The 12,524-nt window shown below is 36.7% G+C and overlaps 1 protein-coding gene across 2 annotated transcripts; it reads right to left on the reverse strand.

The window, feature by feature from the left end:
• Window positions 1-250: 250 nt before the first annotated feature.
• LOC144053398 (dipeptidyl peptidase 4-like) lies at window positions 251-11,275 on the reverse strand. Of its 2 annotated transcripts, XM_077567813.1 has the most exons (27): window positions 11,168-11,275; window positions 10,438-10,578; window positions 9,503-9,590; window positions 8,525-8,623; window positions 8,322-8,413; window positions 7,977-8,051; window positions 7,833-7,885; window positions 7,693-7,765; window positions 7,425-7,545; window positions 7,004-7,158; window positions 6,785-6,882; window positions 6,577-6,706; window positions 5,196-5,234; window positions 5,016-5,114; window positions 4,855-4,925; window positions 4,428-4,481; window positions 4,242-4,354; window positions 4,111-4,158; window positions 3,935-4,033; window positions 3,767-3,836; window positions 3,484-3,678; window positions 3,356-3,410; window positions 3,180-3,279; window positions 2,155-2,213; window positions 2,011-2,083; window positions 1,247-1,320; window positions 251-1,180 (listed from the first exon to the last, which is right to left on the reverse strand). In XM_077567813.1, exons 2-27 carry the CDS (start codon window positions 10,543-10,545, stop codon window positions 1,088-1,090), a joined length of 2,334 nt encoding a protein of 777 aa, XP_077423939.1. In that variant the 5' UTR covers window positions 10,546-10,578; window positions 11,168-11,275; the 3' UTR covers window positions 251-1,087. The 2 variants fall into 2 exon arrangements, with proteins under 2 accessions (XP_077423939.1, XP_077423948.1); XM_077567822.1 differs by lacking the exons at window positions 10,438-10,578; window positions 11,168-11,275 and adding an exon at window positions 9,673-9,767.
• Between the last annotated feature and the right edge of the window lie 1,249 nt (window positions 11,276-12,524).

The following is a 12,524-nucleotide window of genomic DNA, read 5'->3' on the forward strand; positions in this document are numbered from 1 at the left end:
AAAAAAAAGATTAAAAAAACTTTATTTTGTTACACATCACATAATCTCATTTGCTCCCAAAAACATATAAATATGTTCCATTTTAAATATGACCATGCTCCCAAAGACGTAGCCTATTTATATGTTTTTTTTTATGTTTTTTTTTTTGTTATGCTAGCATACAGGCTTGTGCTCCCTTGCGGCTACATTTAACAATACTGAGCTCTCTCTCTCAAAAAAAAACAAAAAAAATACTCAGCTCTCAAAAAAAAAAGATTAAAAAAACTTTATTTTGTTACACATCACATAATCTCATTTGCTCCCAAAAACATATAAATATGTTCCATTTTAAATATGACCATGCTCCCAAAGACGTAGCCTATTTATATGTTTTTTTTATGTTTTTTTTTTTGTTATGCTAGCATACAGGCTTTGATGCAGCCTCTGAACTGAAGAGATTGGTTGAAGCAATGGTAGTAATTACAAAAATGGCCAGCCAGTGGCAGAGATCAACCAGGGCCATGTTGCAAAAAGCTCTTTTCCCAACAGTTTTCAACAGATTTGTGAATAATGATGAAACTTAGATATACCCTAATGCTAATTGCTGCAAAACGGAAACAGATAGAAATAGAATTTATATCATTTATCATTTTTCCCGATGAAAGAAGAGACTCTAATCTTTCTTTTGGTAGGTTCCATGTTTTTATAGCATAAGAACACAATATTCTGTGGGTTTTGCAAAATCAGTCAAAATCCAGTAGAACTGCCGGGAGTGAAGGGGGTTGCTTAATGAAAATGGCTGGAAGTGAATGAGTTATAATGCCTACCGATCGTGTAGCATACTTAAGTGGAAATCTGGGCAACCCGAGTTCATATACACAAGCTAACGTAACATCCAAATAATTTAACAGTCACTTCAGTAGTCATTGCTTCTTTAACTGGATAGCAGTTCTGAGTTGTGGAGTGCTCGTCTTCACATTTTTTGTCACGAATGTTACAATGTTGGCTTGCATTTAAATTACAGTAATCGTTTCAACAACCAAACTGGTAAACATTTGATATACAGTCTGCTTCGTGCAGGACTTCTGAAGTGCTAATCCAGTAGACTTTATGCAAAGCACCTCTGCAGGAAGTGGCTCATGTGGGTATAGACGTGCTGATAGGCGGAACCGGGAAGGCCGTGGTTCTTGTCCGTGTACCACTGGAGAGTTGAATATCAACACGTTGATAATTGAATTTTGACATCCTGCATGGTTGGTTCGCTTACCATCGCTTCAAAGTCCACCTGCTCGTTCACCAGAGCTTCCGAGATCTCAGCTGCCTGCTGGAAATGCACGTTGTCTAGAAAGTGAAAACCGCACAAGGATGGGTTATATAAAACTGTCTTTGTTGTGTTAAGTCAACCGGGGCGGGGGTGGTTACTACGGACAATTTAGATTTGCCTTGGCTTGCTCGCGTTACACACTCAAAAACAATCAAATGGGTCTTTTGGATTTTGTTTGAAAAAATGAGGACAAGAATGTAGCTGGTAGCTAGTTTAAAAACAACAGTAAGCATTTTGATCTTTCGAATTTAAGTACTTTGGTCCAGGGTTAAAATAGTTTTGGATTTGTCATTATAGACCATTTCTATTTCATTTTGACTTTTGTTTTTATAAATTTAGCTAGTTGTAATGAGTTTTTAGAGAAAGTTTGCTTTTATTTTTTATTTATTTATTTATTTTTTTTATTTTTTTTATTTTTTTTCAGGAGAGCTCAGTATTGTTCATTCGATTTGACATCATCATTGCTCTCCTTTTTTTTTTTTTTTTTTTAAATCCAACAAATCAATTTAAAAAAATTTAATAAATGTTTTTTTTCTTTTCTTTTTTAAATACATATACATATATATATATACATATACACACACACATATATATATATATATACCTTTTTTTTGTATGTGGGTTTCATAAATGCTTTATTTTACTTTAGTTCCCCCCCAGCACATTTCAATGCATCTAAAAATAAGCTTTCAAATAAAATGACTCACCATCAGCTGTTCCGTGAACCAGAAGATACTGCACTGAATGGAAGTTCTTGGCTCGTGCAGTAACTGTTGAGTTCTGCTCAAAATGGGATTGGATGTGAACACGTACTGTAGCTACTCAACTGAAAGGTGCGCTTGCAGACTTACACTGTAGGCTACTGGATTGTCCATTGGCTTTGTCATGTACCGCTCCGTGTAGATGGAATCTAGAAAGAAAGAAAGAAAAACTGGAGCAACTGTTGAAATTTGATGTACAGTATTGTGATATAGGAAACCCTGCCTGCATCTCGGATTTTAGGTTTGCGGTCTTGCTGTTTTGCAGATTTGTTAAAAAAAATGTGTGCAATCAACTTTATTTTGGTCTCTCATATAGTGTGTTAAATTCCACTGTGTACCACTAGATGGTGGTACACTTTTTAGTTTGAGATAGTGTACAGTTTGAAAGAAGAAAAATGAAAACAGGAAGTATTTCAGCACAGCCTAATTTTTGATGAGATGATAAATTTGTTAGTTTGGAAACGCGGGATCAGTTTACTGTAAACAGTGTGATCGTTGCACTGTTTTTACAATGTTTTCTTTTTCTTTCAATATATCATATGTGTTTAAAGCGACACTTTGTAGCAATTTGCCCCCAAATATCTTTACAATAGCCTTTTTATTTGACCCTTTATTACAATTTTTCAATTAGTAGATTAACATTTTAACTGTTCATAATGGGAACTCCTGCAAGCCTCTGGCCAATAGTTTTCAGACTGGATTCGGGTTCAAATTGCCCGCCCTCTGTCTGCGGGTGTGACGTCATGTGCGCATTGTGTACTTGAAGAAGGGAAAATGCAGTTTCATTTTCCGGCCACAGGTGGCAGTAGCAATTCCAAATTTAATTTATAATAATAATAAATAATAATAATTGCGTTCAGTAGCTTTAAATGCATTTGCATTATTTTGAAATTATGCTTAAAGACCTTAAAATAAATTAAGTGCTGTATATGTGATAAAAACATGCTTAGGGAGTATTTAAATTATTATTGTATTTTTGGTATTTATTAGGGTATTTCTTTATCACGGATTTCACTGGTTGTGGGCGTAATCTGGAACAGAACCTCGCAATGGAGAGGGTGACTACTATAATGTCAACGCTGTAAATAGAAAATAAATAGAAAAATGCAAAATACCATAATATTCCCATTTGGAGACCGGAGCGACTGCCATTCCACATTTAAAGACTCCACTTCCGGATCCCAGGGCCATGGAAGCCACATATCCACCATAAGACTGACACACACAAAAAACTAATTAGAGTCCCATGAGGTGCAAAGTGGCTTAAACATGAGCTAGTTGGACTACTCACCCATCCCCATATAGCAACTCTATCTTTGTCAATAAATCCCATTTTGATGAATTCCCTAAAAGAGAAATTTAGTTAAGGCCTTGTCGTGGAATTAGAAGAAATGATTGTTGACCCTTTAGCATCCTTACCTGGCTGCTGTTATCTGATCTTCCACCTCATAGGACCCGAGACGTTTATAGATTTCGTGCATTAGCTTGTCGCCCTGGTAACCGCTGCCTCTCCCATCAAAGCTGGCGACGATGATGTTCTCTGTGCTGGCCAGGTATGTGGACCAGCTCACGCTGTAGGCAAAGTCTACCTTCTGGCTGCAGGGGCCGGCATACCTGTATGGTTGATTAGGGGCTTTTATCTATGAGGCAAAGTTTCCTTTTTTTTTTTTTTTTTTTTGCCGGGCTGGTGATGCACTCTTACACATCGAGCAATAAGGGGTACTTCTTGGACTCATCAAAGCCTGGTGGCAAAAACATCTCGTACCAGAGATCTGTCGTAAACAAGAACAAAAAAGCACTCACAAATGAGTCTTCACTGAAATGACTGAAGCGTAAAATATTTCAGTCTTTAAATAAATTCTAAACTCACTGTATCCAGCAATCTTGACAGTTCCTCGACGCATGGTGGGCATTTGGATGTCAGATATCAGTTGGACGAATTGGCTGTTGTCCTCCAAACGCATCAACTCTAATGATTAAAGAGATGGAAGATTATTGAATAAAAGTTATTTTTTGCCTTCTCTTGATTTAGCTAGCAGCGCTCACCTTTGCCTTCTTTGATATCCATAAGGGAACTGTAAGGAATGCCAGGCCCTTTGAAAAAAAAAACGATAATAATAATGAGAAATCACTTTGACAATATTTGAACAAATTCCAAACAAAAAAGACAAACTGACCACGGCAGCTCATGACGTAGAATCTCGCATTCTGGCTGAAATAAGCAGAATTATACTGGCAGTTTTCACCGCTCAAGTTGCAAGTTAGACACGTGACCTCGTCCTTGGTCCATCTACAACAAACACATGCTTTATAAGTTGCAGAAAATTGTTTAAATAAATCACAATAGTGTAATAAGGCCTTACCTATAACTATTCCTTCCTCCGGGTTTGCCTCCCTCTTGGTTGCTAGAGTAATATCTGCAGAATATTATGAGTGTTAAAACATCAGTACCCTTTAATGGAAGTTTACAAAATATGGAAAAATATAGTATCACTATTTTCAACCCAAAGAACCATTCCAGCTCACATTCACACTAACGGGCAATTTAGAGACTTCAATTAACCAAACGTGTATGCTTGGGAGATGTGGAGGAAACGGGAGTTGGCGCAGAAAACACGTAGGAAGCCGAGATTCGAACGCCAAACCTCAGAATTGTGAGACATACTACGCACTAAATAGTAGCAACTGACTAACGTCAATCACCTTTTAAAAGATGAACAAATGTAAAATATGTATTTTATTCCCCGAGGGATCCCCGTCAACCAAATGAATAGCAAATCAATTACTCACACACTATCTGCTGTTACTTTCTGAATGGCAATGACTTCCCATTCTCCTGTAGTAATTGCTGTGGTGTTGCCCTGCAAAGGACAAGTTAGCATAGAGTTAACCAAAATATCATTCTAATACTTAAATACATTCTTTCATATGAGTTTGTCTGCTTAGCCAACCTCCACAACATGATGTATGTGCTTGTAGCCTTTGGGGTCACTCATCAGCAAGTAAAAACTTTTCTTATCTTCGGCGAAAACTGGAGCTGATGGAGAAAACTAGCCAGAAAAATATGTTAGCATAATATGTTAGCATGACATCATTCTCTCTGTTTTTAATAGGAGTTGTGTTATTTTTACCCGTCCAATCCAACCAGTGGAGCTTTCCACGTTCAGACGCTACAAAAAAAGCAAGACAGGGAAGACATGTTTTAATTCTGACATAAATATTTGTTCATCTACAGTATAGCTAGCTTAACTCACTCACTGCCATTGACAGCTATAGACGTCAAAATTTCATTTTAACTATTTTTATTAGTTTAGTTTTTTTTTGTTGTTGTTGTTTTTTTTTACATTTTTTGTTAACAAGAGTATGAAAACCTAGATTTTTTTGTATATCTAGAAGATATAAAATTTGGGATTAATCGTGAGTTAACCAGTGATCTCATGCGATTAATTACATTGCAAATTTTAATGCCCCTAATTTATTTTCTTTAAAAAAATAAAATAAAAATCTTTACATTTTTAATAATGCTTTTTTTTTAAAGAAAAAAAATGTAAACAATTAGGGGCGTCGGGCGATTACAATTTTTTAAACGTAATTAATCGCAGGACTTCACTAGTTAACTCACGATTAATCACAAATGTTATTTCTGGTTTAATACAAAAAATAATAATTCTCGGTTTGCATACTTTTGTTAACAAAAGTTGGAAAAAAATGTAAAACTAATAGAAATAGTTCAAATGAATTTTTGACGTCTATAGCCGTCAATGGCAGTGAATGAGTTAATGCTAACACATATTTTTGGGCAAAATGATGCAAAATAGTTCAGTCAACTTCAACTGGTAGCAGCATTAAACTGCTTTTTATTTGTAATTATTAGGGATTTCAAAAGATAGTGCTTTAATGTTGAGTTATTTTAAAGTTCCTTTAATGTCACAATTTTTTTTTTCTCGCACGATTAATAATCGGCCCTTACTTGGAAAGCCTGTACTGGGGGAATTCCAGTCGCAATGCAGCAGACACGTCCATGTCAAAATTCTGCAGTAATAAATTTCATAATAATACATATATTTGTAGAGACTGGGGTCAAGTTGTATTTTAAAGTTTTAAAAATGTACATAATTTAACAAGTTACTTCATGGTAAGGATTAGATAGCTCTTAATATGAAAAGAAAAATGCACTGAGCTGTCACCAACGTCTTACAATAACAATTATGCCATCTAGTGGCAGAAAAAAATTACCAACACAAATCAATATCACACTCGTTTTTTACACTACAGTACATCTTTTTAAATTTTAACAAAATTTTATGAATTATTATAAAATTACTGTATCAATGACTAAAAGATGCAGCCATATTTCTATTAGTTTAGCATTTTTCCCCCACTTTTATGTTAACAAGAGTAGAAAAAATATCTTATTATACATTTTAAACAGATATAAAATTTGTGATTAATTGTGAGTTAACTATTGAAGACTCGCAATCACGTGGAAACATCACACCGCTCATTTCGTACGTCAACTGGGACCCAGATCGGGCCCTGCAGGTCGTAGATCTGAAGGATGAGGTGGTTTTGGAGCCTTTTTAGCCACTGTACGGCAAGACGTTGGTCAGTCCCCCAAGTCACTGTGGCCAAGTAGTGCTCCCTATTTGGCCAGAGATGGCAAAATGTCACTTTCAGCCGACACGTATTGTAACTTTAATAGCCAGAAGGGTTCTCTTACTGTGAGCTGAATGTGTCCGGAACAAAGACCTCAGTGATCATTGTTGTGTTGTCCGTGTCCACAACAAACAGCTTCACATTTGCATTTGGGGAACCTGCCTGAAGACGGCAATACAAAACACTTGACATTGAGATTAGGGTACCCATCTTTAGATACGTGCTAAGGGTTCAATGGAATCAGACTATATGGATAGTCATGTGTGAATGTTTGGGTACCCACCTTTGGATACGGAATCGAAACAGTACTAGAATACTGACGATCCCCGTACCATGAGAACTCCACAATCGGGACCTCTGTATCATTAAACTCAACGTAGGCCACATATTTTCCTCCTGGGGACCACCAGAGGCCCTGATTGGATGAAAACATCTCCTCTGGTTGGGGGAACAAAAAACATGTGCTTTAAATGAAGTCAGCAAAAGCCGGTTTCACGCTACAGCATAATTGTTAGCAGTCTTCGGTAAAAGAAAATTAACTGGAAACTGGCAAACAATAATGAGGGATTAAAGACAATTCCAATCACTTTTGTCAGTTTCAAGTTGCTTTTGTGATCTTTGTGGTTGATTCTAATGGAAAGATACCAAGAATTACTGTATGTACTTTATATGTGCATATTTATTTCTAACTACATCTTACTTACCCTCATACACCCAATCTGGAATTCCATTCAAAATCTGATTCTCCTTGCCATTGAACGTCACTTGCTGAGGCATTGAATCTGGGCTGGCCTTTATGTACACATTGTTCTTCCAAACGTAAGCCTGAAAATCCCAAAGAAAACAAATGTTGGCAACTCAATCATCCTTATAGTTGAGAGTTGGCATAAGTGTTTGGAAAAGGCAGATCAAGGTTTGACTAATCCGTCACGCAGCCCAAAGTTGACATTGCGAGTTTTCAATCGCACTCACCAGTTTGTTCCCTGCAGGCGCCCAAGCCAAATATTGGATTTCTTCAGGTAGGTTGGAAGGTTCGAGAAACTTTCTGAGAGGACGTATGAAAATACAGTAAGAAAAAAAATCTCAAATACAACCTCTCTCTGCGTACTTACTTCAAAGTTTGATCATAAAGTGAGTACGAAGCTGTGAATGAATGCCTCCACACCTGTCAAGACAGGAAAAGTTCCGTTGTCATGACATGTCATCACACAGAAGGCACTTTATAGTGATAATGACGCATATAGCAAAAGTCTTACCATTGTGTAGTTACTCATAAATGCCACATATCTGCGATCAGCAGACAGCTGATAGTCGGAGGCGCCTTTTTCATTCTGTTTGAATGAGAAAATGTTATCACCAAATGTTCTAATCTGATACAAATATATATATATATATATATTTTTTTTTTTAATGAGCCAAATTACGAAAAAATTAAATAATAATTGTACTATGGCTTGTAAAACATCATTAAAGGATCAAAGATGGATAAATTAGCTACGGGAAAATGTCAAATAAAGCTACCAGTCATCATTGAAGCTTTTTACTTTCTAAAACTTCCATAGCTTGATGGAGCGGATCTTAAAACAAAATGGCTGACTTACAAACACGTCTGCGCTTAAGAAGATGGAGGACTGCCCCGTTGTCGCACTATGAAGATAGATTGAGCCTTCCTGGCTATGCAGGTACTCGTCATCTACAAAGAAAATTAGCTTAGAATTGCAAACAAAAAAACAAGCTTGAAAAATGAGATAATCACATTTGATTGGCAATGAAATTCAAAATGGCGAATGTCTCGGATATGCACCAGAGAGCCACCAGATGTTGTAAGATTTGGGTTTGAGGGAACTGTTGAACATGTCCTCCAGTGTGAACAACCTCCTGTCCGTGATTTCATGCTGCTCCTCTGGAAAATACAAGAAAATTGGATATAGTATACACTGAGTATTGATTGTTCTCTGTGTATACTCAAGCTGCTTCTTACATTGACTTAAAGCTCAAACTTTTTGTCTTCTTTACAAGCACAAACACCATGTTTGTCTAAATGCTAAAGGAAATATATAATCTCACCTATTGTTAAGAAAATACATGCTCCCATTATAAATTAATACAATATATGAATATATAATGTCTCTAACATTATTTGAGACTAAAAGGAATGTTATTAAAATAAAGTTGTGTTTTTCAATTCAAAAGTCATATTTTAATTGAATTTTCACAAATAAAATGATATCACATCTTTTATTCTGGAAAAGCATGCCTGTTGAGCTAAAAAAAAAAATCGGATCATGTGCTTAAAAAAAAACACCTTTGATTCTGTGGGGGGGAGGGTGAGACCCTTCAATCATGCAGGGATGGCACATTTATGTAATGAAACATAACAATCATATCAGCACTTTTAGTTGGCCAAAAGCTACGAAGGTTTCTCATTCCATTGTCTCAAGGGACCAGAAAAAAAGTATTTTAAGTATCCCGTCAGATAGTTTGCTGTTGTCATCTCTAGGAGGCGCTAGAGAGTCCTTTCAACTCTTAAGCAGTGTGTGTCTACTAACAGATTGTTTTGCAGTCATTTTACTATCCTTAAGATAACGGCCATAAACAAAGGGAGGGGCAGGGTAGATGCTTCAGAAGGTTGTAAACAACTTACAGCTGCTAGTGACACCTAAATGTTAACGATTAACTTTAACTTATGTTCTGTGTGTAAAAGATAAATGTACTAGCACGCCAAAATTGCCAAAGATCAGTCATCTGCACTCAAAAAAATAATAATTGGAAAATGACTTACCGTTTAAATAAATCACAGTTGGTGCTGTGATCAGAACAACAACAACAACCAGTCCAAGAATTCCGAGGATCACTTTGGCAATGGAGACCTGAATAGATGAAGCAAAATATGTGAATATTCACGTAAAACCCAAACTAAAAGAAGAACATTTGCTGTCTCAGTCAACTAACCATAATTTAACAAAAATTTAAAATCAGCAATATGGGTCCAAAAAAAAGTCACAACAGCACCCACACAGCGCCAATTGTGCTCACGAGTATAGTTGTTGTGCGTCTACACAACTTTGCTGTTAAATATTACCTTAGGTTTCAAAGGTAAGTCAATAAACGTGTAAACAGCAGAGCAAAGTTTGATCATTTCAATCAACTTTGGAGAAACTGAACATTCCCTTTCTTTAAAGTCATTTAAAATTACAAAATAATAATAATAATAATAATTTGTGGGCTAGAGTTTGATTGTGGCATTGGTTCATTTTGAATAGCATCCGATCCTAAGAGAAATATTTTTTGTTAGTCAGGGTTCTTCAAATCAGTTTTGATTGATTTATATATCATCATGCGTTTCAAAAATAAAATCATGCTCTTGGTAAATAGTTTCTTGAAATCATTTTCTTTGGTTGGATAAGAACAAATTTGTAGAAGCCACTTTCTGTCAGATCTTTTTGCTTTCACTACTACGATTAAAAGCAACAGCGACATCTAGTGGTGATCAGTGTACCTTCTCGCCCTCTCCCATCTATCTATCTATCTATCTATCTATCTATCTATCTATCTATCTATCTATCTATCTATCTATCTATCTATCTATCTATCTATCTATCTATCTATCTATCTATCTATCCATCCATCCATCCATCCATCCATCCATCCATCCATCCAGTGAGCACTACGCCAAGTCAGCATGATAGCAAACTAGCAACCAGTTACCAAACTTACTTTTAAAATTGTGCGGTTTTGCGATGAAACGTAAACCTTAGAATAAGTTAATGGCGATTCCAGCAGACAGCCACTGCCAGTAAACGTTTCTGTGTTTGCCTCATCCATGAAGTTGACATGCCAATACTGAACGTGGAGATGCTGCATGGATAGAGGCAGAGCAGAGACATAATTAAGACATCCATAACCAGTCGGTTGTGACATAGCCAGCTTGGTCCTATCTGTTAAATTGAAAAACAGTCAGATTTTTTTTAAAAACAACTTAACTCATCATTAACAACAATACACTATCCTGCTATGGCATCGCAGTTGTTGCTCAAGGTTCAGGAAACAACTGCAATCACAGCTCAGTTTCAGAAAACATGTGAACTGTGATCGGTCCTGAGCCCTGAGCAACTGTGATGTCATTTATAGTCAAGAGAAAATGGCAAAATGGCTGCCACATGAGATGCATAAAAACGTGTGAATTTTGCTGCTTAACTCATTATTTCACAAACACAAAATTAATCAGAACACCGTGTTTAGACTAGTGGGGCTGCACAGAACATAATGTTGTAACGAATTTTTGGTGGTTGGCTTCCCAGAAATAAAGAGAGAAAGAGATAAGCAGAAATGGGAAGTACAGCTGGCTGTGCTTTCTGCTTCACATCCCTGAAAAAGCACACAAAAAAATCCTCAAGCATAAATGTAGGGATGCTAAAGTTACAGGTAGCTTTCCCACACATCTTACCTTTCAAATTTCATCCACAGATCTGGTAAAACATAGTAATCCAAAGGCAGATGGACATTTTAGTTCCCTGACTGCTTTGAGTCTTATTTCCTCTTTTCGGAATGTTCCATGCACTGAAAACCAGAAAAGCAGGTTCTGTGACAGAGCTCAGCTACGTAATCATGCGTAAGCTAAACATTGTGGAGAAACTTTGATTTGGGATAACGATGCGCACATTGGAACACAACAATGGTCATGGTATTTGTGTGGTACTTTTTTTTTTCTATTTACTCGAGACCGCTGTGATCACACGGCGTTATATTGCGCAAAGCCGTAAGAAGGGCTAACCTTTGTATCTGCGAGAGATATGACGGCGTTATGTGCAAAGAGACGATTGTAATGTTTCTTTGGGGATGCTGAGTCGCTGAATCCGGTTCAAATTCAGACTCAAAATCCAACTCGTACTGATTGACTTTTGACTCTGATTAACCCCAATCAAAATGGATTTTTTTCCATTCTAGAAGACCCCTGAAGGTTTGTGCCAAAATTGACTCCTATTTTGAACTAAGCGGTTCAGAAAATGGATGGATGGATGTTTAGTTTTGAACACAGCCTATTAGGGTGTGCACAGTTGTGCAACCACATAGTTTATTTTCACTTATAGTCTCTAAAAGAGTAAATTACAAAAATCTATTGTAAAGGTTATAGGTCAAATAAATGGAGGGAAATGTTTTAAAATGCTTATCTTTGTCATTTTTTTAAATAACACCAAACCTGGCAATTTGAACAGGGGGTGCAAGTGAGTGAGTCTATTTCCCTCCCGCCGGAAGGTGTGAGGCAATGATTAGGCACAGTAAACAGTAAAAGCATGTTGAAAGCTTAACAAATAAAAAAAGCTCTGCATTCATGGGGAATAAATACCATTTTCGACACTTGTTCCACTCACAGCGGACATCCTCTGCAAACAAATCTTCCCTAATGCAGCTTGCCTTGTTTGACGAGTCCAGCCTTTTCCATTTACATGCCATGAAACCGAATCGTTTATAGGTGACATTTTGAACACATTTACTCTTAGTGTGACAATAAAATGTTCGTAAAGGGCATAAACTATGACTCACCGATTTTTTTCCCGTCTTTCACAATGAACCAACAGTCTAACGGAAGGACGTTTGGACAGCAGGAGGCAAGTGTCACATTATTTCATCAATAGGCACAATCAGTGAAGCCACTTCACTTTTCTAATGGTCATTTAAAGCATGGATACACACAAGCACACAATCAGCCCACACCCATAGGGCCCGTGGCAAAATTTTGGGGCCTTCTATTTCTGTATATTGATTATTGCTTATTTTCCGCCTACTATAAACTCAGTGTTACA

This window comes from Vanacampus margaritifer, chromosome 1 (assembly GCF_051991255.1).
Source record: "Vanacampus margaritifer isolate UIUO_Vmar chromosome 1, RoL_Vmar_1.0, whole genome shotgun sequence".
In the NCBI taxonomy this organism is placed as follows: domain Eukaryota; kingdom Metazoa; phylum Chordata; class Actinopteri; order Syngnathiformes; family Syngnathidae; genus Vanacampus; species Vanacampus margaritifer.

Bases quoted from the DNA above. Each gene is read 5' to 3' on its own strand.
- LOC144053398 (XM_077567813.1), bottom strand. From the start codon at position 10,545: ATGGATGAGGCAAACACAGAAACGTTTACTGGCAGTGGCTGTCTGCTG. The intron at 6,707-6,784 runs GTAAGAGAACCC...CTGGCCAAATAG, and splicing joins CCGGACACATTCAGCTCACA to GGAGCACTACTTGGCCACAG. The intron at 3,837-3,934 runs GTGAGTTTAGAA...TGTTTACGACAG, and splicing joins TGTCAAGATTGCTGGATACA to ATCTCTGGTACGAGATGTTT.